General features: G+C 43.3%; 2 protein-coding genes and 1 pseudogene across 2 annotated transcripts in view; 1 reads left to right on the top strand and 2 right to left on the bottom strand.

The window, feature by feature from the left end:
• LOC135530091 (butyrophilin subfamily 1 member A1-like) overlaps positions 1–27,337 on the top strand; it is a 145,603-nt gene that overhangs the window by 5,915 nt on the left and 112,351 nt on the right. The window lies entirely within an intron of this gene.
• Positions 12,675–15,413, bottom strand: LOC135530092 (erythroid membrane-associated protein-like; annotated as a pseudogene).
• LOC135530089 (butyrophilin subfamily 1 member A1-like) lies at positions 20,654–25,078 on the bottom strand. Its single transcript, XM_064958479.1, has 4 exons — positions 24,611–25,078; positions 23,086–23,222; positions 22,716–23,000; positions 20,654–22,250 (listed from the first exon to the last, which is right to left on the bottom strand). Exons 1-4 carry the CDS (start codon positions 24,880–24,882, stop codon positions 22,168–22,170), a joined length of 777 nt encoding a protein of 258 aa, XP_064814551.1. The 5' UTR covers positions 24,883–25,078; the 3' UTR covers positions 20,654–22,167.

Raw genomic sequence — 27,337 nt, 5'->3', positions numbered from 1 at the left:
AGAAATTCTTTGCTCATGTTGGGTTTTTGAGCTAGCACCCAATTCACTCCCATTCACTCCATGAAGGAGAGCTCTCCTTATCTCAGAATCGCCCAGAATGCACAGCGTGGCACGTTGACGTACATGGTCAACATACATGGGCGACATATGTCGCACAATGTGATTCCAATGGAATTTCCCATCTCCTCAAAAGTATCTCTGCCGTTGACTCAAGTCTGTGAGGCACATCGATCTGCAGGTTGAACATGGTGAGATTGTAGATTCCTAAATTGATAGTGCAATTTGTTTAGGCGATTTTACAGCTAACTAGCTACTTCACATGCTGACATTGTCTTTGGTATTATTGGTGTAGCTACGTTTGCTAGCTAGGCAACCAGCCCATATAGAGAGCAGTGCATTGGCGATTTTGTAGTCAACTCGAGCTGCAACAGACACAACGTTATTCACATGTTGCTACCAACCTTATTATAAAGCCAAAATTAACATTTGTTCACAAAAAAATATTGTTCTCTTATTTAACACTGTAATTTATAGGAATGAGTGGTTTTGGGTGGATTTTTCCTTTAAGTAGACCATAAAATACATTTTAAATGGTAAATGGCCAGAGAGAACTATCTTTATTTGTTGTATATTTGGTCATGGCAGACAGGATGTTGTGTTGTAGAGGGGAAAACATATTCCTGACAGCTTCTCATTTAATACTGTCTACAGAACCTAATGGGTAAGGGCCAGGATATCAGAGCTTCTCATTTAATACTGTCTACAGAACCTAATGGGTAAGGGCCAGGATATCAGAGCTTCTCATTTAATACTGTCTACAGAACCTAATGGGTAAGGGCCAGGATATCAGAGCTTCTCATTTAATACTGTCTACAGAACCTAATGGGTAAGGGCCAGGATATCAGAGCTTCTCATTTAATACTGTCTACAGAGCCTAATGGGTAAGGGCCAGGATATCAGAGCTTCTCATTTAATACTGTCTACAGAACCTAATGGGTAAGGGCCAGGATATCAGAGCTTCTCATTTAATACTGTCTACAGAACCTAATGGGTAAGGGCCAGGATATCAGAGCTTCTCATTTAATACTGTCTACAGAACCTAATGGGTAAGGGCCAGGATATCAGAGCTTCTCATTTAATACTGTCTACAGAACCTAATGGGTAAGGGCCAGGATATCAGAGCTTCTCATTTAATACTGTCTACAGAACCTAATGGGTAAGGGCCAGGATATCAGAGCTTCTCATTTAATACTGTCTACAGAACCTAATGGGTAAGGGCCAGGATATCAGAGCTTCTCATTTAATACTGTCTACAGAGCCTAATGGGTAAGGGCCAGGATATCAGAGCTTCTCATTTAATACTGTCTACAGAACCTAATGGGTAAGGGCCAGGATATCAGAGCTTCTCATTTAATACTGTCTACAGAGCCTAATGGGTAAGGGCCAGGATATCAGAGCTTCTCATTTAATACTGTCTACAGAGCCTAATGGGTAAGGGCCAGGATATCAGAGCTTCTCATTTAATACTGTCTACAGAGCCTAATGGGTAAGGGCCAGGATATCAGAGCTTCTCATTTAATACTGTCTACAGAACCTAATGGGTAAGGGCCAGGATATCAGAGCTTCTCATTTAATACTGTCTACAGAGCCTAATGGGTAAGGGCCAGGATATCAGAGCTTCTCATTTAATACTGTCTACAGAGCCTAATGGGTAAGGGCCAGGATATCAGAGCTTCTCATTTAATACTGTCTACAGAACCTAATGGGTAAGGGCCAGGATATCAGAGCTTCTCATTTAATACTGTCTACAGAGCCTAATGGGTAAGGGCCAGGATATCAGAGCTTCTCATTTAATACTGTCTACAGAACCTAATGGGTAAGGGCCAGGATATCAGAGCTTCTCATTTAATACTGTCTACAGAGCCTAATGGGTAAGGGCCAGGATATCAGAGCTTCTCATTTAATACTGTCTACAGAACCTAATGGGTAAGGGCCAGGATATCAGAGCTTCTCATTTAATACTGTCTACAGAGCCTAATGGGTAAGGGCCAGGATATCAGAGCTTCTCATTTAATACTGTCTACAGAACCTAATGGGTAAGGGCCAGGATATCAGAGCTTCTCATTTAATACTGTCTACAGAACCTAATGGGTAAGGGCCAGGATATCAGAGCTTCTCATTTAATACTGTCTACAGAACCTAATGGGTAAGGGCCAGGATATCAGAGCTTCTCATTTAATACTGTCTACAGAACCTAATGGGTAAGGGCCAGGATATCAGAGCTTCTCATTTAATACTGTCTACAGAACCTAATGGGTAAGGGCCAGGATATCAGAGCTTCTCATTTAATACTGTCTACAGAGCCTAATGGGTAAGGGCCAGGATATCAGAGCTTCTCATTTAATACTGTCTACAGAACCTAATGGGTAAGGGCCAGGATATCAGAGCTTCTCATTTAATACTGTCTACAGAACCTAATGGGTAAGGGCCAGGATATCAGAGCTTCTCATTTAATACTGTCTACAGAACCTAATGGGTAAGGGCCAGGATATCAGAGCTTCTCATTTAATACTGTCTACAGAACCTAATGGGTAAGGGCCAGGATATCAGAGCTTCTCATTTAATACTGTCTACAGAACCTAATGGGTAAGGGCCAGGATATCAGAGCTTCTCATTTAATACTGTCTACAGAGCCTAATGGGTAAGGGCCAGGATATCAGAGCTTCTCATTTAATACTGTCTACAGAGCCTAATGGGTAAGGGCGAGGATATCAGAGCTTCTCATTTAATACTGTCTACAGAACCTAATGGGTAAGGGCCAGGATATCAGAGCTTCTCATTTAATACTGTCTACAGAGCCTAATGGGTAAGGGCCAGGATATCAGAGCTTCTCATTTAATACTGTCTACAGAACCTAATGGGTAAGGGCCAGGATATCAGAGCTTCTCATTTAATACTGTCTACAGAACCTAATGGGTAAGGGCCAGGATATCAGAGCTTCTCATTTAATACTGTCTACAGAACCTAATGGGTAAGGGCCAGGATATCAGAGCTTCTCATTTAATACTGTCTACAGAACCTAATGGGTAAGGGCCAGGATATCAGAGCTTCTCATTTAATACTGTCTACAGAACCTAATGGGTAAGGGCCAGGATATCAGAGCTTCTCATTTAATACTGTCTACAGAGCCTAATGGGTAAGGGCCAGGATATCAGAGCTTCTCATTTAATACTGTCTACAGAACCTAATGGGTAAGGGCCAGGATATCAGAGCTTCTCATTTAATACTGTCTACAGAACCTAATGGGTAAGGGCCAGGATATCAGAGCTTCTCATTTAATACTGTCTACAGAGCCTAATGGGTAAGGGCCAGGATATCAGAGCTTCTCATTTAATACTGTCTACAGAGCCTAATGGGTAAGGGCCAGGATATCAGAGCTTCTCATTTAATACTGTCTACAGAGCCTAATGGGTAAGGGCCAGGATATCAGAGCTTCTCATTTAATACTGTCTACAGAACCTAATGGGTAAGGGCCAGGATATCAGAGCTTCTCATTTAATACTGTCTACAGAGCCTAATGGGTAAGGGCCAGGATATCAGAGCTTCTCATTTAATACTGTCTACAGAACCTAATGGGTAAGGGCCAGGATATCAGAGCTTCTCATTTAATACTGTCTACAGAACCTAATGGGTAAGGGCCAGGATATCAGAGCTTCTCATTTAATACTGTCTACAGAACCTAATGGGTAAGGGCCAGGATATCAGAGCTTCTCATTTAATACTGTCTACAGAACCTAATGGGTAAGGGCCAGGATATCAGAGCTTCTCATTTAATACTGTCTACAGAACCTAATGGGTAAGGGCCAGGATATCAGAGCTTCTCATTTAATACTGTCTACAGAGCCTAATGGGTAAGGGCCAGGATATCAGAGCTTCTCATTTAATACTGTCTACAGAACCTAATGGGTAAGGGCCAGGATATCAGAGCTTCTCATTTAATACTGTCTACAGAGCCTAATGGGTAAGGGCCAGGATATCAGAGCTTCTCATTTAATACTGTCTACAGAACCTAATGGGTAAGGGCCAGGATATCAGAGCTTCTCATTTAATACTGTCTACAGAACCTAATGGGTAAGGGCCAGGATATCAGAGCTTCTCATTTAATACTGTCTACAGAACCTAATGGGTAAGGGCCAGGATATCAGAGCTTCTCATTTAATACTGTCTACAGAACCTAATGGGTAAGGGCCAGGATATCAGAGCTTCTCATTTAATACTGTCTACAGAACCTAATGGGTAAGGGCCAGGATATCAGAGCTTCTCATTTAATACTGTCTACAGAACCTAATGGGTAAGGGCCAGGATATCAGAGCTTCTCATTTAATACTGTCTACAGAGCCTAATGGGTAAGGGCCAGGATATCAGAGCTTCTCATTTAATACTGTCTACAGAACCTAATGGGTAAGGGCCAGGATATCAGAGCTTCTCATTTAATACTGTCTACAGAACCTAATGGGTAAGGGCCAGGATATCAGAGCTTCTCATTTAATACTGTCTACAGAACCTAATGGGTAAGGGCCAGGATATCAGAGCTTCTCATTTAATACTGTCTACAGAACCTAATGGGTAAGGGCCAGGATATCAGAGCTTCTCATTTAATACTGTCTACAGAACCTAATGGGTAAGGGCCAGGATATCAGAGCTTCTCATTTAATACTGTCTACAGAGCCTAATGGGTAAGGGCCAGGATATCAGAGCTTCTCATTTAATACTGTCTACAGAACCTAATGGGTAAGGGCCAGGATATCAGAGCTTCTCATTTAATACTGTCTACAGAACCTAATGGGTAAGGGCCAGGATATCAGAGCTTCTCATTTAATACTGTCTACAGAACCTAATGGGTAAGGGCCAGGATATCAGAGCTTCTCATTTAATACTGTCTACAGAACCTAATGGGTAAGGGCCAGGATATCAGAGCTTCTCATTTAATACTGTCTACAGAACCTAATGGGTAAGGGCCAGGATATCAGAGCTTCTCATTTAATACTGTCTACAGAACCTAATGGGTAAGGGCCAGGATATCAGAGCTTCTCATTTAATACTGTCTACAGAACCTAATGGGTAAGGGCCAGGATATCAGAGCTTCTCATTTAATACTGTCTACAGAACCTAATGGGTAAGGGCCAGGATATCAGAGCTTCTCATTTAATACTGTCTACAGAACCTAATGGGTAAGGGCCAGGATATCAGAGCTTCTCATTTAATACTGTCTACAGAGCCTAATGGGTAAGGGCCAGGATATCAGAGCTTCTCATTTAATACTGTCTACAGAGCCTAATGGGTAAGGGCCAGGATATCAGAGCTCAGAGCTTCATTTAATACTGTCTACAGAACCTAATGGGTAAGGGCCAGGATATCAGAGCTTCTCATTTAATACTGTCTACAGAGCCTAATGGGTAAGGGCCAGGATATCAGAGCTTCTCATTTAATACTGTCTACAGAACCTAATGGGTAAGGGCCAGGATATCAGAGCTTCTCATTTAATACTGTCTACAGAACCTAATGGGTAAGGGCCAGGATATCAGAGCTTCTCATTTAATACTGTCTACAGAACCTAATGGGTAAGGGCCAGGATATCAGAGCTTCTCATTTAATACTGTCTACAGAACCTAATGGGTAAGGGCCAGGATATCAGAGCTTCTCATTTAATACTGTCTACAGAGCCTAATGGGTAAGGGCCAGGATATCAGAGCTTCTCATTTAATACTGTCTACAGAACCTAATGGGTAAGGGCCAGGATATCAGAGCTTCTCATTTAATACTGTCTACAGAACCTAATGGGTAAGGGCCAGGATATCAGAGCTTCTCATTTAATACTGTCTACAGAACCTAATGGGTAAGGGCCAGGATATCAGAGCTTCTCATTTAATACTGTCTACAGAACCTAATGGGTAAGGGCCAGGATATCAGAGCTTCTCATTTAATACTGTCTACAGAACCTAATGGGTAAGGGCCAGGATATCAGAGCTTCTCATTTAATACTGTCTACAGAACCTAATGGGTAAGGGCCAGGATATCAGAGCTTCTCATTTAATACTGTCTACAGAGCCTAATGGGTAAGGGCCAGGATATCAGAGCTTCTCATTTAATACTGTCTACAGAACCTAATGGGTAAGGGCCAGGATATCAGAGCTTCTCATTTAATACTGTCTACAGAGCCTAATGGGTAAGGGCCAGGATATCAGAGCTTCTCATTTAATACTGTCTACAGAACCTAATGGGTAAGGGCCAGGATATCAGAGCTTCTCATTTAATACTGTCTACAGAACCTAATGGGTAAGGGCCAGGATATCAGAGCTTCTCATTTAATACTGTCTACAGAACCTAATGGGTAAGGGCCAGGATATCAGAGCTTCTCATTTAATACTGTCTACAGAACCTAATGGGTAAGGGCCAGGATATCAGAGCTTCTCATTTAATACTGTCTACAGAACCTAATGGGTAAGGGCCAGGATATCAGAGCTTCTCATTTAATACTGTCTACAGAACCTAATGGGTAAGGGCCAGGATATCAGAGCTTCTCATTTAATACTGTCTACAGAACCTAATGGGTAAGGGCCAGGATATCAGAGCTTCTCATTTAATACTGTCTACAGAACCTAATGGGTAAGGGCCAGGATATCAGAGCTTCTCATTTAATACTGTCTACAGAACCTAATGGGTAAGGGCCAGGATATCAGAGCTTCTCATTTAATACTGTCTACAGAGCCTAATGGGTAAGGGCCAGGATATCAGAGCTTCTCATTTAATACTGTCTACAGAACCTAATGGGTAAGGGCCAGGATATCAGAGCTTCTCATTTAATACTGTCTACAGAACCTAATGGGTAAGGGCCAGGATATCAGAACCTAATGGGTAGCTTCTCATTTAATACTGTCTACAGAACCTAATGGGTAAGGGCCAGGATATCAGAGCTTCTCATTTAATACTGTCTACAGAACCTAATGGGTAAGGGCCAGGATATCAGAGCTTCTCATTTAATACTGTCTACAGAGCCTAATGGGTAAGGGCCAGGATATCAGAGCTTCTCATTTAATACTGTCTACAGAACCTAATGGGTAAGGGCCAGGATATCAGAGCTTCTCATTTAATACTGTCTACAGAACCTAATGGGTAAGGGCCAGGATATCAGAGCTTCTCATTTAATACTGTCTACAGAGCCTAATGGGTAAGGGCCAGGATATCAGAGCTTCTCATTTAATACTGTCTACAGAACCTAATGGGTAAGGGCCAGGATATCAGAGCTTCTCATTTAATACTGTCTACAGAACCTAATGGGTAAGGGCCAGGATATCAGAGCTTCTCATTTAATACTGTCTACAGAACCTAATGGGTAAGGGCCAGGATATCAGAGCTTCTCATTTAATACTGTCTACAGAACCTAATGGGTAAGGGCCAGGATATCAGAGCTTCTCATTTAATACTGTCTACAGAGCCTAATGGGTAAGGGCCAGGATATCAGAGCTTCTCATTTAATACTGTCTACAGAACCTAATGGGTAAGGGCCAGGATATCAGAGCTTCTCATTTAATACTGTCTACAGAGCCTAATGGGTAAGGGCCAGGATATCAGAGCTTCTCATTTAATACTGTCTACAGAACCTAATGGGTAAGGGCCAGGATATCAGAGCTTCTCATTTAATACTGTCTACAGAACCTAATGGGTAAGGGCCAGGATATCAGAGCTTCTCATTTAATACTGTCTACAGAACCTAATGGGTAAGGGCCAGGATATCAGAGCTTCTCATTTAATACTGTCTACAGAACCTAATGGGTAAGGGCCAGGATATCAGAGCTTCTCATTTAATACTGTCTACAGAACCTAATGGGTAAGGGCCAGGATATCAGAGCTTCTCATTTAATACTGTCTACAGAACCTAATGGGTAAGGGCCAGGATATCAGAGCTTCTCATTTAATACTGTCTACAGAACCTAATGGGTAAGGGCCAGGATATCAGAGCTTCTCATTTAATACTGTCTACAGAACCTAATGGGTAAGGGCCAGGATATCAGAGCTTCTCATTTAATACTGTCTACAGAGCCTAATGGGTAAGGGCCAGGATATCAGAGCTTCTCATTTAATACTGTCTACAGAACCTAATGGGTAAGGGCCAGGATATCAGAGCTTCTCATTTAATACTGTCTACAGAACCTAATGGGTAAGGGCCAGGATATCAGAGCTTCTCATTTAATACTGTCTACAGAACCTAATGGGTAAGGGCCAGGATATCAGAGCTTCTCATTTAATACTGTCTACAGAACCTAATGGGTAAGGGCCAGGATATCAGAGCTTCTCATTTAATACTGTCTACAGAGCCTAATGGGTAAGGGCCAGGATATCAGAGCTTCTCATTTAATACTGTCTACAGAACCTAATGGGTAAGGGCCAGGATATCAGAGCTTCTCATTTAATACTGTCTACAGAACCTAATGGGTAAGGGCCAGGATATCAGAGCTTCTCATTTAATACTGTCTACAGAACCTAATGGGTAAGGGCCAGGATATCAGAGCTTCTCATTTAATACTGTCTACAGAGCCTAATGGGTAAGGGCCAGGATATCAGAGCTTCTCATTTAATACTGTCTACAGAGCCTAATGGGTAAGGGCCAGGATATCAGAGCTTCTCATTTAATACTGTCTACAGAACCTAATGGGTAAGGGCCAGGATATCAGAGCTTCTCATTTAATACTGTCTACAGAACCTAATGGGTAAGGGCCAGGATATCAGAGCTTCTCATTTAATACTGTCTACAGAACCTAATGGGTAAGGGCCAGGATATCAGAGCTTCTCATTTAATACTGTCTACAGAGCCTAATGGGTAAGGGCCAGGATATCAGAGCTTCTCATTTAATACTGTCTACAGAACCTAATGGGTAAGGGCCAGGATATCAGAGCTTCTCATTTAATACTGTCTACAGAGCCTAATGGGTAAGGGCCAGGATATCAGAGCTTCTCATTTAATACTGTCTACAGAACCTAATGGGTAAGGGCCAGGATATCAGAGCTTCTCATTTAATACTGTCTACAGAACCTAATGGGTAAGGGCCAGGATATCAGAGCTTCTCATTTAATACTGTCTACAGAGCCTAATGGGTAAGGGCCAGGATATCAGAGCTTCTCATTTAATACTGTCTACAGAACCTAATGGGTAAGGGCCAGGATATCAGAGCTTCTCATTTAATACTGTCTACAGAACCTAATGGGTAAGGGCCAGGATATCAGAGCTTCTCATTTAATACTGTCTACAGAACCTAATGGGTAAGGGCCAGGATATCAGAGCTTCTCATTTAATACTGTCTACAGAACCTAATGGGTAAGGGCCAGGATATCAGAGCTTCTCATTTAATACTGTCTACAGAGCCTAATGGGTAAGGGCCAGGATATCAGAGCTTCTCATTTAATACTGTCTACAGAACCTAATGGGTAAGGGCCAGGATATCAGAGCTTCTCATTTAATACTGTCTACAGAGCCTAATGGGTAAGGGCCAGGATATCAGAGCTTCTCATTTAATACTGTCTACAGAGCCTAATGGGTAATGGGTAAGGGCCAGGATATCAGAGCTTCTCATTTAATACTGTCTACAGAGCCTAATGGGTAAGGGCCAGGATATCAGAGCTTCTCATTTAATACTGTCTACAGAACCTAATGGGTAAGGGCCAGGATATCAGAGCTTCTCATTTAATACTGTCTACAGAACCTAATGGGTAAGGGCCAGGATATCAGAGCTTCTCATTTAATACTGTCTACAGAACCTAATGGGTAAGGGCCAGGATATCAGAGCTTCTCATTTAATACTGTCTACAGAACCTAATGGGTAAGGGCCAGGATATCAGAGCTTCTCATTTAATACTGTCTACAGAGCCTAATGGGTAAGGGCCAGGATATCAGAGCTTCTCATTTAATACTGTCTACAGAGCCTAATGGGTAATATCAGGCCAGGATATCAGAGCTTCTCATTTAATACTGTCTACAGAACCTAATGGGTAAGGGCCAGGATATCAGAGCTTCTCATTTAATACTGTCTACAGAGCCTAATGGGTAAGGGCCAGGATATCAGAGCTTCTCATTTAATACTGTCTACAGAACCTAATGGGTAAGGGCCAGGATATCAGAGCTTCTCATTTAATACTGTCTACAGAACCTAATGGGTAAGGGCCAGGATATCAGAGCTTCTCATTTAATACTGTCTACAGAGCCTAATGGGTAAGGGCCAGGATATCAGAGCTTCTCATTTAATACTGTCTACAGAGCCTAATGGGTAAGGGCCAGGATATCAGAGCTTCTCATTTAATACTGTCTACAGAACCTAATGGGTAAGGGCCAGGATATCAGAGCTTCTCATTTAATACTGTCTACAGAACCTAATGGGTAAGGGCCAGGATATCAGAGCTTCTCATTTAATACTGTCTACAGAACCTAATGGGTAAGGGCCAGGATATCAGAGCTTCTCATTTAATACTGTCTACAGAGCCTAATGGGTAAGGGCCAGGATATCAGAGCTTCTCATTTAATACTGTCTACAGAGCCTAATGGGTAAGGGCCAGGATATCAGAGCTTCTCATTTAATACTGTCTACAGAGCCTAATGGGTAAGGGCCAGGATATCAGAGCTTCTCATTTAATACTGTCTACAGAACCTAATGGGTAAGGGCCAGGTAAGGGCCAGGATATCAGAGCTTCTCATTTAATACTGTCTACAGAACCTAATGGGTAAGGGCCAGGATATCAGAGCTTCTCATTTAATACTGTCTACAGAGCCTAATGGGTAAGGGCCAGGATATCAGAGCTTCTCATTTAATACTGTCTACAGAGCCTAATGGGTAAGGGCCAGGATATCAGAGCTTCTCATTTAATACTGTCTACAGAGCCTAATGGGTAAGGGCCAGGATATCAGAGCTTCTCATTTAATACTGTCTACAGAGCCTAATGGGTAAGGGCCAGGATATCAGAGCTTCTCATTTAATACTGTCTACAGAGCCTAATGGGTAAGGGCCAGGATATCAGAGCTTCTCATTTAATACTGTCTACAGAGCCTAATGGGTAAGGGCCAGGATATCAGAGCTTCTCATTTAATACTGTCTACAGAACCTAATGGGTAAGGGCCAGGATATCAGAGCTTCTCATTTAATACTGTCTACAGAGCCTAATGGGTAAGGGCCAGGATATCAGAGCTTCTCATTTAATACTGTCTACAGAACCTAATGGGTAAGGGCCAGGATATCAGAGCTTCTCATTTAATACTGTCTACAGAGCCTAATGGGTAAGGGCCAGGATATCAGAGCTTCTCATTTAATACTGTCTACAGAACCTAATGGGTAAGGGCCAGGATATCAGAGCTTCTCATTTAATACTGTCTACAGAACCTAATGGGTAAGGGCCAGGATATCAGAGCTTCTCATTTAATACTGTCTACAGAACCTAATGGGTAAGGGCCAGGATATCAGAGCTTCTCATTTAATACTGTCTACAGAACCTAATGGGTAAGGGCCAGGATATCAGAGCTTCTCATTTAATACTGTCTACAGAACCTAATGGGTAAATACTGTCTACAGAACCTAATGCCAGGATATCAGAGCTTCTCATTTAATACTGTCTACAGAACCTAATGGGTAAGGGCCAGGATATCAGAGCTTCTCATTTAATACTGTCTACAGAACCTAATGGGTAAGGGCCAGGATATCAGAGCTTCTCATTTAATACTGTCTACAGAACCTAATGGGTAAGGGCCAGGATATCAGAGCTTCTCATTTAATACTGTCTACAGAACCTAATGGGTAAGGGCCAGGATATCAGAGCTTCTCATTTAATACTGTCTACAGAACCTAATGGGTAAGGGCCAGGATATCAGATAAGCATTGACAAGGATGCTGATCAACTGACACTCAGTATCTTACCACACATTAGACAGTCTATAAATACACACACGCAGGCACGAACGGACACATACAGACACACACACTAGCCCTCCCAGACCCACTCCCTGGGACGGTTACCAGAGTTGATTGATCTTTCATTGATTGATTATGATGTTGTCTCTTCCTGATTTAACTCCGGCCTGAATTAGTAATTTATGTTACGTGACCTGAGTGAGGAAATATCTAATAGGCCCCCTGAGAAAGACCAACACATGTCACAGCCAATCAGTAGCAGCCTGTTTGAGTAGTTAATTACTCTTCCTCACCAACGAAAGCCAATATCAGGGGGTTTTACAGTTGACAAAGTCATTTATATGTTGACAAGTTTGATTTAGATTTTATTTCAAGTTTGAATGAAGCCGATTAAGTTCAAATAGGTTTATTATGACCAGACTCATGTTCAGAATATGCCACTACATTAGGCTTACATACTGTATAATAGGGCCATATGTAGACAACATGGAAACCATAGGATGACATTCAGCAGAAATGATACAAGGTGGGAATTCCCTCACTGTTGGTATGCTATAATTAATTCAAACTGTGAGTAACACACTCATGCACTTGCAGACAAACACACATGTACCCAAACTCACATGTTCGCACACGCACACATATACGCACACACAGACACACCTATCCACACCCACACACAAGTTTGGTAGTCCGACATGCACACACACAAATGTTAAAAGTATTTCAATGTTTGATATGAAAGTCAGTGATATCTACAGGAGTGATGATCAGTGGGGCTGAGTTTTTACCTCCGTCAATAAGACAGGGGCCAAAATATGGATAAAGTGTCACCAGTGAAAGAGTAGATATGAGACCTGGCCTCTACATTATAGAAGGAGACCTGGCTTCTACATTATAGAAGGAGTCCTGGCCTCCACATTATAGAATGAGACCTGGCCTCCACATTATAGAAGGAGACCTGGCCTCTACATTATAGAAGGAGACCTGGCCTCCACATTATAGAAGGAGACCTGGCCTCTACATTATAGAAGGAGACCTGGCCTCTACATTATAGAAGGAGACCTGGCCTCTACATTATAGAAGGAGACCTGGCCCTCCTCATAATCCACAAACACCCCTACCGTCTGGGGCTTCTCTCTCAGGGAGAGGGGGACAAAGGGGCCAGAGAGAGCTTGTACTCTCCATTTCTAAGCCACAGTGTCCTGTATCCATTTTCAGGGCTCACTGTAATCTTCCCCTTCCTGTTGATGGACTCTCTGGCCACTCCTATAGTCCACCTTGTCTTCACCTGAACATCCTAGTAGAATCTCCCTGAGGAGACACCCTCATTTCCCAGGACACTGACACAAGTATCAAACCTTTCTGGGTTGTCAGGGAGATCCTGCCATACATCTCCAAATATAACTTGTTTCCCATCTTCAGACAGGATGAGTTTGGGATGTGCTGTATCAGGATCTAGAGTCACAACACACTTTATTTGAATTATTTTGAAAAACAAACTTTACTGCAGGTTTTGCTGCACAGTACATTGCTGTAGCCTATAGGTTGTTATTGATAACAACATACAGTATATTGCAGATGTGAATGCGTGGTATTTCAAGTAAATACCCATATGTGAAGATATGAATATTAATGTGAAACTCTAAACTCTAACTCTAAGTGGATGGCCAGTCCATCCGTCTTCTGATGGTTTCAAGTTCTAGAATATAGAGAAGGAGTTTGTCCGATTTGGGGGATACCAGAAACTATGGTAATATAATGTTACAGTAGAGTATACTGTATACTATACAAATCTCCATCTCTAAACGTTATTGTTAAAGTGAGATTGATTTTTTTAATGCAAGTTCAGAACCTGTCACGACTTCTGCCGAAGTCGTTGCCTCTCCTTGTTCGGGAGGTGCTCGGCGTTCGACGTCACCGGTCTTCTAGCCATCATTGATCCATTTTTCATTTTCCATTGGTTTTGTCTCGTCTTCCCACACACCTGTTTTCAATCCCATTCATTACCTGTTGTGTATTTAACCCTCTGTTTCCCCTCATGTCTTTGTCAGAGATTGTTTAATTGTCAGTGTTGTTATTTTGTTGTGTTGGTGCGCGACGGGTCCTCGTACCCATGTTTTTTTATGTCTGTACGTTTTTGTGATATGGAGCATGTTCTGTTGACATTTATTAAAAGTCTCCATTTACACTTCATTTTGACTCTCCTGTGCCCGACTTCCCTGCCACCTATACACACGACGCTGACAGAACCAAACACATATGCTGAGTGACAAGGTGTAGAAATAATCACTCTTCCATAAAACAGTATACCTGCAAACAGTATGAAGTGATCTAATCTATTTGGAATAGAATTCAGTGTCATTCATTTACCTGGACTCCCCTTCATGTTTACAAAATCTGTGGGTAAATTAAACAAAACAAATTATAATTCCTGTTATTTAAAGTGTGAACATTTAAGTAAAAAATGAAACAAAATAGCATTCTTGGTGTGAACATAAAATAATTCCAATACAGTAATATTTTACCACATAATTATGACTAATCTGTGTGCTATTTGCATATTTGCACAATGGAAATTGTCAACCCTGAGAACAGGGCTCTCCAACGCTGTTCCTGGAGAGATGATGTCCTGTAGGTTTTCACTCCAACCTAAGTGAGACTGATTTTAATCATTTGCTTCTTGATAAGTTGAATCAGGTTTGTTACAATTAAGGTTGGATCAAAAAGCTCCAGCTCTGCCGGATCAGGGTTGTAAAACCCTGGCTTAGTCTAGTAATGCATCGTGCTTCTACTTACCCAGCAAGTATCTCTGCAGACAGATAAATTAAAGTCAAAGTAAAGCATTCTTAATGGTGAATAATTCATTCAACTTGTGTGGCAGGGGGATGGGCACAGTAAGAACAATGTGATGAAAAGTATCAATGTCAAATATGTAAGGATTTTAAATCCATGAAACTAGCTGCTGTACGCCATCCATTTCTGTTACATATTCATGTGTTGGGAATTGTTTGTCTCCTATTATTGTTTGGGATCCCAATAACAAATTATGCTGATCCATAGGACTGTTGGATACGACTTACTCAGCTTTAAAGTATTGACATATTGAACTTGCTGTAATGCCTGTTGTCGGAATGAGTAGACCAAAGCGCATCGTGGAAAGTGTTCATGATTTTATTGATCAAAGAAACACGAACAAAGTAACAAAAGCGAACAGTTCTGTCAGGTAAACAGAAAATAACTACCCACAAACACAGGTGGGAAAAAGGCTCCCTAAGTATGATTCCCAATCAGAGTCAAGGATAGACAGCTGCCTCTGATTGGGAACCATACTCGGCCAAAACAAAGAAATATACAACATAGAATGCCCACCCCAAATCACAACCTGACCTAACCAAATAGAGAAATAAAACGTCTCTCTAAGGTCAGGGTGTGACACTTGCTTTGTAAACATCTTACATCCATGCTGTCAGGATTTGGCCAGGGTTGTTCCGGGTTTTGGTCAGTAGATGTCCCCATTGTGCTTTTTGTCCCTATGTTTTTCCCTTGATCCCCATTATTATTTGCACCTGTGTCTCGTTTTCCCTGATTGTATTTAAACCCTTTGTTTCCCTCAGTTCTGTGCTCTGTGTTTGTATGTTAGCACCCTGCCCTAGTGTTCTGTGTGCTCTTGTCGATTCCGGGTGAAGTTCTTGTGGTATTCTTTTTTTTGTTTTTGTTTATTTTTGGTGAGTTTCTTTTGAGATCTTTTTGTGTTTTTCCTTCCACCTTTTGATTTGCCATTTTTTGTATTTTAGGATTTTTCTTTATTAAATTACACCGTCTTAAGTACTGCTGTGTCTGCCTCATCTTCTGGGTTCTGCTGTCTATTCGTGGCTCAGTTGGTTAAGTGACTGTTTCTCACTCCGGAGACCCAGGTTCGAAACCGGGTCCTGACAGAAACACAGAGCCAAAAATGAACCCAGAGGCAGCCAGTTCCCAGGACCATTTTGCCACGCTGTCCCACCACCAGGAGACTGTCCAACGCCACGAAGCCGTCCTGGTTCAGCAAGAGGCCTTAATGGCTAGACATTCTCATCTTCTGTCGGAGATGCTGACTTCCATTAAGCAAATATCTGATCGACTTACCCCGGCAACAGTTTCCGTCCCAGTACCTCAGGTTCACGTACCCATGGCAGTTAACCCCCTGGCTGAACCTCGTCTTCCACCTCCCCAACGGTTCTCAGGTGATCCAAGTGCTTGTAAAGGCTTTCTCACTCAATGTTCTCTCTCCTTTGAGCTGCAACCCTCGTCGTTTCCCACCGACCGGTCTAAGATCGCATATATCATTACCCTGCTGTCGGAAAAAGCCCTGGCCTGGGCTACTGCTGTGTGGGATGCCCATAGTTCCTGCTGTGCCAGCTACTCTGCCTTTGCTGAGGAATTCAAACGAGTGTTTCAAGGCCCAAGCAGTGGTTCTGACTCAGCCAAACAGCTCCTGACTCTCCATCAAGGTTGGCGCAGCGTGACGGACTATGCCATCCAGTTCCGCACGGTGGCAGCAGCGAGTGGCTGGAACAACGAGGCGCTCACGGTGTGCTTTCTGAAGGGCCTTTCCGACACTATCCAAGATGAACTGGCCACTCGGGAACCACCGGACAATCTCGAGTCCCTGATCAATTTGGCCTCACGCATTGACCAGCGTCTGAGAGAGAGAGAACTCAACCGTAGACCTCTAGCCCCTATCAGTCCCAGCTCCGAGTCCCCACCTTTATCATCGCTGGCTCCACCGGAACCCATGCAGATTGGACGCATCTCCCAGGCTGAGAGAGACCGCCGGATGAGGGAGCGACGCTGTCTATATTGCGGCAAACCGGGCCATTTCCGTTCCACGTGTCCCGGGCTCCAGGGAAACGCTTCTGTCCCGTACAGACCGGGGGAACTGTAACGGGAAACATAACCTCCTCCCATCCGTCCAACTCCCGTCTGCTCATTCCAGTCACCCTCTCCTGGGACAACCACAAGCTTCACCTTCAAGCCTTGGTAGACTCTGGAGCCGCAGGTAACTTCATGGATGGTGTCTGGGCGAAGGAGAATGGCGTTCCCTCTGAACCTCTGGGTGAACCCATGAGGGTTACTACATTGGATGGAAGCCCTTTGGGATCTGGACTTGTCACTCATGTCACTACCTCCTTGAGACTTTCAGTTTCACAACACCAGGAATTGATGAACTTTCATTTGATCTCCTGTTCCGAGTTCCCTCTCGTCCTTGGATACCCCTGGCTTCACAGCCATAACCCTCACATCGACTGGTCTGTGGGCACTATCAAGCAGTGGGGTCCTACGTGCCAAGCTACTTGTATTTTCCAGAATTCCCCGAGTTCTACTCCCGAGTCTTTAGAATCCATCGACCTGACCCGAGTTCCCGAGTGTTACCATGACCTCAAACTGGTGTTTAGCAAACAGAGGGCCACCATGCTACCACCCCATAGATCTTACGATTGCCCCATCGACCTGTTTCCGGGCACTTGCCCCCCAGGGGTCGGATCTTTTCCCTATCTCCACCCGAACGAGCTGCTATGGATACCTACATCAAGGACTCTCTGGAAGCAGGCCTCATGCGTCCATCTACCTCCCCGGCGGGAGCAGGGTTTTTCTTTGTGGCCAAGAAAGATGGTGGATTACGTCCTTGCATCGACTACCGGGGACTCAATGACATAACCGTCCGTAACCGTTACCCACTACCCCTTATGGCCACAGCCTTCGAGCTGCTCCAGGAAGCAGTTGTTTTCACTAAGCTTGACCTGCGGAACGCATACCATCTTGTGCGGATCAGACCTGGTGACGAGTGGAAGACCGCTTTCAACACGCCTACTGGTCACTATGAATACTTGGTGATGCCCTTCGGCCTGACCAACGCCCCAGCGGTGTTCCAAGCGCTCATAAACGATGTGCTTAGGGATATGCTTAACATATTTGTGTTCGTTTACTTGGATGACATCCTCATCTTTTCGAGCTCCCTTCAAGAACACACTAAGCATGTCAGACAAGTACTCAAACGCCTCCTGGACAGCCATCTGTACGTTAAGCCGGAAAATGTGAATTCCATTCATCCCGAGTACAATTCCTGGGATTTGTAGTGGAACCCGGTCGAGTCCAAATGGACCCTAGGAAGGTAGGGGCGGTAGCGGATTGGCCCACCCCCAAATCCGTTAAGGATGTTCAGCGTTTCCTGGGCTTCACAAACTTTTACCGCAAGTTCATCAAGAACTTCAGTTTGGTGGCAGCTCCTCTCTCAGCTTTAACCAAAGGTGGCAATGCAAGGTTTGTGTGGGGAAGAGAAGCTGAGACGGCCTTCCAAGGACTCAAGCAGCGCGTCCTCTCTGCTCCCATCCTGATACTACCGACTACGGATGAACCATTTGTGGTGGAGGTAGACGCATCAGAGGTTGGTGTTGGAGCTGTCCTGTCTCAGAGGGGTGAAGACAAGAAGCTTCATCCGTGCGCTTTCTTCTCACACCGGCTTACCCCCGACTGAGAGGAACTACGATGTGGGGGATCGTGAACTCCTAGCGGTTAAGATGGCATTGAAGGAATGGAGACACTGGCTCGAGGGGGCTTCTCACCCGTTTCAAGTGCTTACGGACCACAAAAATCTGGAGTATATCCAGCAGGCGAAGCGATTGAACTCTAGACAAGCTAGATGGTCTCTTTTCTTCAATCGATTCCAGTTTATCCTCACCTATCGGCCCGGGTCGAAGAATCTCAAACCGGATGCCCTGTCCCGAGTCTACGCTCCTGCCATTCGAGATGACACGGACATGCCTGTCCTTCCTGCTGCTAAGATTGTGGCTCCGATCTCGTGGCAAGTTGAGGATACCGTGAGACGTGCTCAAGCTAGCGAACCGGACCCTAAAGGAGGCCCTGCCAATCGGTTGTTTGTCCCCAAGGCAGTGAGGACTCAGGTCCTTCTGTGGGGGCACTCCTCTCGCCTCACCTGTCATCCGGGCGTAGGTCGCACCTTGGAGTTCATCCAGCGTAAGTTCTGGTGGCCTACCATAAGAGAAGACGTTGCCACTTTCGTCAATGCCTGCCCCGTGTGCTGCCAGGGCAAATCTTCTCACCTCCTCCCTCAAGGACTCCTTCATCCTTTACCTGTTCCCCACAGACCCTGGTCCCATATCTCATTGGACTTTATTACTGGACTTCCTCCATCCCATGGCAATACTACTATCCTAGTCATAATCGACAGGTTTTCAAAGGCGGCCAGGTTCGTCCCTCTGACTAAGTTACCTTCTGCCAAGGAAACGGCTGAGTTGGTAATTAATCATGTGTTCCGAGTCTTCGGCATTCCTCAAGATGTGGTTTCTGACAGAGGTCCCCAGTTCGCCTCAAGGTTTTGGAAGGCCTTCTGCCAACTCATGGGGGCTTCTGCCAGTCTATCTTCAGGGTACCATCCGGAGTCCAACGGCCAAACAGAGAGGATGAATCAAGAGCTGGAAACCACCCTCCAATGTATGACTCGTGACAACCCGTCCACATGGTCATCCTTTATTGTTTGGGCCGAATACGCGCACAACACCTTGCGCTCCTCCTCCACTGGTATGTCCCCGCACGAGTGTCAGTTTGGCTATGCTCCTCCATTGTTCCCGGACCAGGAGGCAGAAGTCAGAGTGCCTTCAGCCTTGAGGTTCGTCAGACGCTGTCGGCTTATGTGGAGGAAGACCCGTCTTTAATCTGATGCGTTCCTCACAGAGGTATCAACAACAAGCCAACAGACGTCGCCGTCCCGGGCCTACCCTGCGCCCCGGCCAGAGAGTCTGGCTTTCCACAAGAGACTTACCTCTACGGGTGGAGTCTCGCAAGCTGTCTCAAAAATACATCGGTCCCTTCAAGGTTGCCAGGAGAGTTAACCCAGTTTCTTATCGCCTACACTTACCCAGATCCCTTAAGATTAATCCCACATTTCATGTGTCATTGTTAAAACCTGTTTTTTCTCCCCTTGTCCCGGCAGACAGACCTCCCCCTCCGCCTCGTGTCATTGGAGGCCAGCCGGCTTATACAACTGGATTCCCGCCGGGTGCAGCGGTCCTGGCAGTATCTGGTGGACTGGGAAGGCTACGGTCCTGAGGAGCGCTCCTGGGTTCCTGCCAAAGACATCCTGGACCCTGACCTCATTCGTCAGTTCAGGGTCCTCCACCCTGAGAGAGCTGGTAGGAACGTCAGGAGCCGTTCCTAGGGGGGATTCTGTCAGGATTTGGCCAGGGTTGTTCCGGGTTTTGGTCAGTAGATGTCCCCATTGTGCTTTTTGTCCCTATGTTTTTCCCTTGATCCCCATTATTATTTGCACCTGTGTCTCGTTTTCCCTGATTGTATTTAAACCCTTTGTTTCCCTCAGTTCTGTGCTCTGTGTTTGTATGTTAGCACCCTGCCCTAGTGTTCTGTGTGCTCTTGTCGATTCCGGGTGAAGTTCTTGTGGTATTCTTTTTTTTGTTTTTGTTTATTTTTGGTGAGTTTCTTTTGAGGTCTTTTTGTGTTTTTCCTTCCACCTTTTGGATTTGCCATTTTTTGTATTTTAGGATTTTTTCTTTATTAAATTACACCGTCTTAAGTACTGCTGTGTCTGCCTCATCTTCTGGGTTCTGCTGTCTATTCGTGGCTCAGTTGGTTAAGTGACTGTTTCTCACTCCGGAGACCCAGGTTCGAAACCGGTCCTGACACATGCAGGAGAAAATTATGAAAAAGTAAACTTTTACACATTGATGCATAGGACTGTTAGACACTACTTACTCAACTCAAGACTGTGTTCATTTTTTAACTTGCTCTGGACACATGCAAAGAGAGACATTAGAGAACATACTTAATGAACACAGAACCTCAGTGTTTTCTCTGACAAAGTTCCATTTCTGGAGGAGATAACTGCATGTTTGACAGTAAGACACTACTTAACTAGCTCTTGACTGTTCAGCTCTGGATGCATCTACAGACATGACAATAGATAAGTTAGAGGAAAGGTCCACAAAATGACTTACTCAAGATGTTTTCTGACAAAGTCCTTTACATGAAGGAAGAAGTTACACTTATGTGCTTCATGTAAACCATGCACTGAGATATAAATAAACCTTATATTAAAACATTTAGTATTTTTGTGGAGAAAATACTAGAACAACTCTGGTGCAATAAGTGCCGTGCTCAAGATTTTCACCTTATCGGCTCAGGGATTCGAACTGGCAACCTTTCGGTTCTAGTACCCAACTCCTTGTGTATGTCACTCTGTAAACGGCACTTTAAAACATTTACATTCAGTCAAAAAAAGTTATGTCGTGAAAAATTGCAAGATTATGTTTTAATGCTTGTAAGATTGTTATAATGCTTGTATTACATTATAATAGTTGTTACATTGGACAGAATAGAGTATTGTGTGTTCCACTGAGGATGGGCCTCTGAGATAGCACTGACAGAGGAGATTTACAATGTCTTTGGCTAATAAAGCCTAACGAGCATTCCAGATACCTGGGTGAGATGGGTTCCAGTTTGAAGTAGGAGGGGGCCAGACACTGGTCTTTACAATGAGAACTGTTGACACAACAGTAACTGTCTCCTATGTTTTATAGATATCTTTCATACAAATCTTAACCTTTGTGAACTGTTCCTAAGATCTGTGGTTCGTCGTGTAAGTTGAGATGGGTGTATCTTGGCTATAAAAGATCTTTGTACTTTTCTGGTGGCACTCTCAACGGTTCATTAGAAATAGTGAATTGTTGAAAGTCAAATGCTATTGCAAAGCTTAATTATTATTAAATATGTAGTTAAAGTATAACTCTGACTGGTGTGTGAAGTTTACAGAAAAATGCTACCATAATTACCATTCCAGTGCCAAATAGTGAAAGATAATATGGCCACAATGCCCATAGAGACAATGTAGAGGCTTTCGTCTGGTGGAAGAGAAGCGGACCAAAATGCAGCGTCGTGGTTATTCGTGTTCTTTAATTAAGAGGAACTCGACATGAAATAACTAACAAACAATAAATGAACGGCCAGACCGTGAAAACCTATACAGCCTATCTGGTGACAATAAACACAGAGACAGGGACAATCACCCACAAAAACACAGTGAAACCCAGGCTACCTAAATATGGTTCCCAATCAGAGACAATGACTAACACCTGCCTCTGATTGAGAACCATATCAGGCCAGACATAGAAATAGACAAACAAGACATCCAACATAGAATGCCCACTCAGATCACACCCTGACCAACCAAAACATAGAAACATGCAAAGTAAACTATGGTCAGGGTGTGACAGACAAGGATTAGCTCACCTGCAAGACACACATAAATTTAGATTAGTGCCATGCTAACCACTGCTACCAAATAATATTAAAGGGACATTTCACTCATAAATGAAATGTATGTCAGATGTTTAAAGACCTCAATTGCAGACTAATGTCAAAATGAAACCACGTCCCATGACATCAGTTGTGTAGATCCAGCAATATGCCTCAATGCCAAATGACTGGAAAACATGAGCACCATCTAATTTCCTGCTTTCCTGGTTTAATGTTAATGTGTTTATCTTTTCCATTCATTTGAGGTGGAGGCATATAGCTGAATCTACAAAACCAATGTGGTTTCAGCTTGACATTACAATACTTTAGAGTTCTAAAAATGTTGACAAACTTGTATCCAACTGTCCTATGTATGTTTGTTAAGAGCCTTTGTAATATAACAGTATATAAAACATTATGTGTTTCACCTCAGCTAAACAATAACATGATGTTACTCACTAGGGATGTGAAACTCTGTCTCCATCTTAATCACCTCATGTTGCTGCCTCTGTCTCAGTCTGCAGGTAAAGTGGTTGATGTCAGTCTCCTTTACGATGGTCTTTAGTTTGACTACGTAGAATCCCTCATAGTCCCTGTCTGTCTCTGACGGTCCAGCAGACAGAGTGACCCCTTCACTGTCCAGCCACTCCAACTCAGGCTCAGGGAACCAGCCTTTAGTTACACACAGCAGAGCCATCCCTCCTTTCTGTCCCTCAATGGAAACCTCTGGCTTGGATCCTATAGCTACAGACACAAAGGGAGACTGGAGATGAAGTACTACTGAGATTGGGAGGAACATCACATGGGTTGTTGTATTTAAGAAATGTACCTCTGACGTAGACTTGAATGGTGGCATCATCATAATGTGTCTTAGACTCAACAAGACATTTATAATGTCCATCATCAGTGCCTTGTACCCTGGTCAGTTTCAAAGAGGTGTTGCCCTTCTTCAGTTCCTCTTTAAAACTTCTTATGGCTGGGGGCAGTATTGAGTATCTTGGATGAATAAGGTGCCCAGAGTAAACTGCCTGCTACTCAGTCCTAGTTGCTAATATATGCATATTATTATCATATTTGGATAGAAAACACTCGGAAGTTTCTAAAACTGTTTGAATGATGTCTGTGAGTATAACAGAACTCATATGACAGGCAAAAACCTGAGAAAAAAATCCAACCAGGAAGTGGGAAATCTGAGGTTGGTCATTTTTCAACTCATTCCCTATTGAAGATACAGTGGGAAATTGGTCATGTTGGACTTCCTAAGGCTTCCACTAGATGGCAACAGTCTTTAGAACCTTGTTTTATGCTTCTACTGTGAAGTGGGGCCAAATGAGAGGGGAATGAGTCAGGGCTCTGCCAGAATGCCTTGAGCTCGTGACGCTCGTTCATGTGGGAGCGAGCTCTGTTCCATCGCAATTCTACAGACAAAGGAATTCTCCAGGTGGAACATTATTGAAAATTTATGTTAAAAACATCCTAAACATTGATTCTATACTTCATTTGACATGTTTCTACGGACTGTAACTGAACTTTTGGACTTTTCGCCTGCTCGTGCGTCATGAAGTTGGATTACTGGGCTGAACGCGCTAACAAGGAGGAATTTGGACATAAATGATGGACATTATCGAACAAAACAAACATTTATTGTGGAACTGGGATTCCTGGGAGTGCATTCTGATGAAGATCATAAGTGAATATTTATAATGTTATTTCTGACTTCTGTTGACTGCACAATATGGCGGATATCTTTTTGGCTTGTTTGGTCTTTGAGCGCCGTACTCAGATTATTGCATGGTTTGCTTTTTCCGTAAAGCTTTTTTGAAATTGGACACTGCGGTTGCATTAAGGAAAAGTGTAACTAAAGTTCCATGTATAACACTTGTATTTTCATCAACATTTATAATGAGTATTTCTGTAAATTGATGTGGCTCTCTGCAAAATCACGGGATGTTTTTGGAACTACTGAACATAACGCGCCAAAGTATACTGAGATTTTTTTATATAAATATAAACTTTATCGAACAAAACATACATGTATTGTGTAACATCAAGTCCTATGAGTGTCATCTGATGAAGATCATCAAAGGTTAGTGATTCATTCTATCTCTATTTTTGTGACTTGGCTCTGACCTAAGATAATCGTTTGTGGTGCTTTCGCCGTAAAGCCTATTTGAAATCAGACACTGTGGTGGGATTAACAAGAAGTGTATCTTTAAAATGGTGTGAAATACTTGTATGTCTGAGGAATTTTAATTATGAGATTTCTGTTGTTTTGAATTTGGCACCCTACACTTTCACTGGCTGTTGTCATATTGATTCCGTTAGCGGGCTCTCAGCCCTAAGAAGTTTTAAACAACAATGTCCTTCCCTCGTAGGAGTGGATCCGATCATGGTATTTGTCTCTGCCGTCTTGGTAAAAATGGACTCTAATGTTTGACTGAGGGTCAGGGAGGTTGATTCTGAACCAGTCAACTCTCATGTCCTCAGCACTGATGTTGGGTTTGACGTAACAGGGTAGAATGTCATCACCAGCCACAGCAACAATGGCACAAGTTGGACCAAGAACCTCAAACTTCTCTGGAAAGAAAAACAACCAATCAATATCAAAAACGACCATGCACAACATCAGCTGTTGGTCCCTTTCAGACTTTAACAGGCCACACTAAAGATCAACACCAAACCTGGCCCAAATACTTAAGGTTTGCTTGATTTAGCTTGGTTGCCAATGGAATAGCCTAGTACCGAAAGTGCAAACCGTAGCCATCGTTCATGCAAATCCTCACATCATTCACACACACAAACACACACACACACACACACACAAAGAACATGTGAGGTCACTCTACCAGAGCCTGCTCTTTGGAGGAGAAGCAGGAGATTGACACACAGACAGTCTGTCCAAGTCCACATCATTTCTGAAAGAGAGGATAACATAAGGTATATAAAACATAAAGATCCTGAGCTCTCAACCCGCAATGTGATTCAAAGTAGGCATGTTATGGATCAAATGATATGATATGGATTTATTATACCTCATGAGACCACCTGAGACCTAAGACAGAAGACTACTTAAGACAGACATTCAAAAATATGTAAACTTGGTCCTTTTATTTAATAATATAAAGCATTTCTCCCATTATCTCCATAATCCCTGACAGCTGCACTGAGGGATATGACAGACAGACACACACACACACACACACAACACACACACTATTTAATCACCTGAGGCCAAAGACTACTCAGCACAGACTTTATTAAATATGCAAAACTTTTTACCAAGGCCTGTCTGGTTCTCACACACAGCTATTGCCAACCATCAACATTGACTTGAATATTAATTGCTGGGATTTATTAGTATAAAGCATTTCTGCCATTAACTATATTTTCTCTGACAGCTTGAAACATATATACAAATAATACTTACGATTAGATACACGCAGATCACAATTGAGAAGAGTTTGGCTTAAAGCTCGCTGGCCTGTGGGGAAAGACTGGAGAGGAAATAAATCTGGTGTGTCTACTGCAAGGCAGGGAAGTAGCTTCAACATAACTTGTTATACTTGTAGATGAGATGGAATCCACACTTTAATCAGCTTGAGTTAACTTGACTTGACTTAACTTATGAGGAAGTAGGTGAGAGGTGGCATAGTTTCTGGAAACAAAACTCTATTAAACTGGCTACACTAAGATGTCACACAAAGAGATCACAGGAGGCTGGTAAGGGGAGGACGGCTCATAATAATGGCTGCAATGGAGTAAATGGAACTGTATCAGCAACATGGAAACCAGGTCTTTGATGTGTTTGAGACCATTCTATTAATTCCGTTCCAGCCATTACTATGACTCTGTTCTCCCCGATTAACATGCCACCAGCCACCCGTGACAGAGATGCAAGCGATCGCCCATACCGTGTACCTCGTCAGACTGGATGTGAAAGATTTTAGCAAATCCATTCAAAGACATAGCAATGTGTACATATATTTATTCAACAACATAGTTTTATATTGTAACAGAGAAGTATATATTTTTTAAGAACCTGTAATAATGAGCCATAAAAGGCATGTCTTCCCAGTGCTGAGGGATCCTCCACTTCCCTCAACCTGTTGTTTGTTCACTTTCACAGGATTGTTTTTCTTACTCTCCTTTCAGTTTTTAAGTCTGTCCTCTTTATATTATCATACATATGTCACATATTGATTGAGGCATCCACTGTGGTGGGTTGTTGGCATGGACGACAAGAGAACTATGGCCTTATTGCACAGACTTCAAGTTGACACTAGAGGGCAGTAGACACACACTGATCACAGTGACATTTACATTTACATTAACATTTAAGTCATTTAGCAGACGCTCTTATCCAGAGCGACTTACAAATTGGTGAATTCACCTTCTGACATCCAGTGGAACAGCCACTTTACAATAGTGCATCTAAATAATTTAAGGGGGGGGGGGGGTGAGAAGGATTACATTATCCTATCCTAGGTATTCCTTGAAGAGGTGGGGTTTCAGGTGTCTCCAGAAGGTGGTGATTGACTCCGCTGTCCTGGCGTCGTGAGGGAGTTTGTTCCACCATTGGGGGGCCAGAGCAGCGAACAGTTTTGACTGGGCTGAGCGGGAACTGTACTTCCTCAGTGGTAGGGAGGCGAGCAGGCCAGAGGTGGATGAACGCAGTGCCCTTGTTTGGGTGTAGGGCCTGTCATGTCATTGCATGTCATTGCAGAGATGGAAGAGGAAGTGGAACATGCCACACCCTCATTTATTTTTTTCAATCAATCAAATGTATTTATAAAGCCCTTCTTACATCAGCTGATGTCACAAAGTGCTGTACAGAAACCCAGCCTAAAACGCCAAACAGCAAGCAATGCAGGTGAAGAAGCACAGTGGCTCGGAAAAACTCCCTAGAAAATTCAGAACCTTGGAAGAAACCTAGAGATGAACCAGGCTATGAAGGGTGGCCAGTCCTCTTCTGGCTGTGCCGGGTGGAGATTATAACAGAACATGGCCAAGATGTTGATAGATGACCAGCAGAGTCAAATAATAATAATCACATTGGTTGTAGAGGATGCAACAGGTCAGCA

This window comes from Oncorhynchus masou, unplaced genomic scaffold (genome assembly GCF_036934945.1).
Source record: "Oncorhynchus masou masou isolate Uvic2021 unplaced genomic scaffold, UVic_Omas_1.1 unplaced_scaffold_1252, whole genome shotgun sequence".
NCBI lineage: Eukaryota > Metazoa > Chordata > Actinopteri > Salmoniformes > Salmonidae > Oncorhynchus > Oncorhynchus masou.
This window is presented reverse-complemented; position numbering and strand designations above follow the sequence as displayed.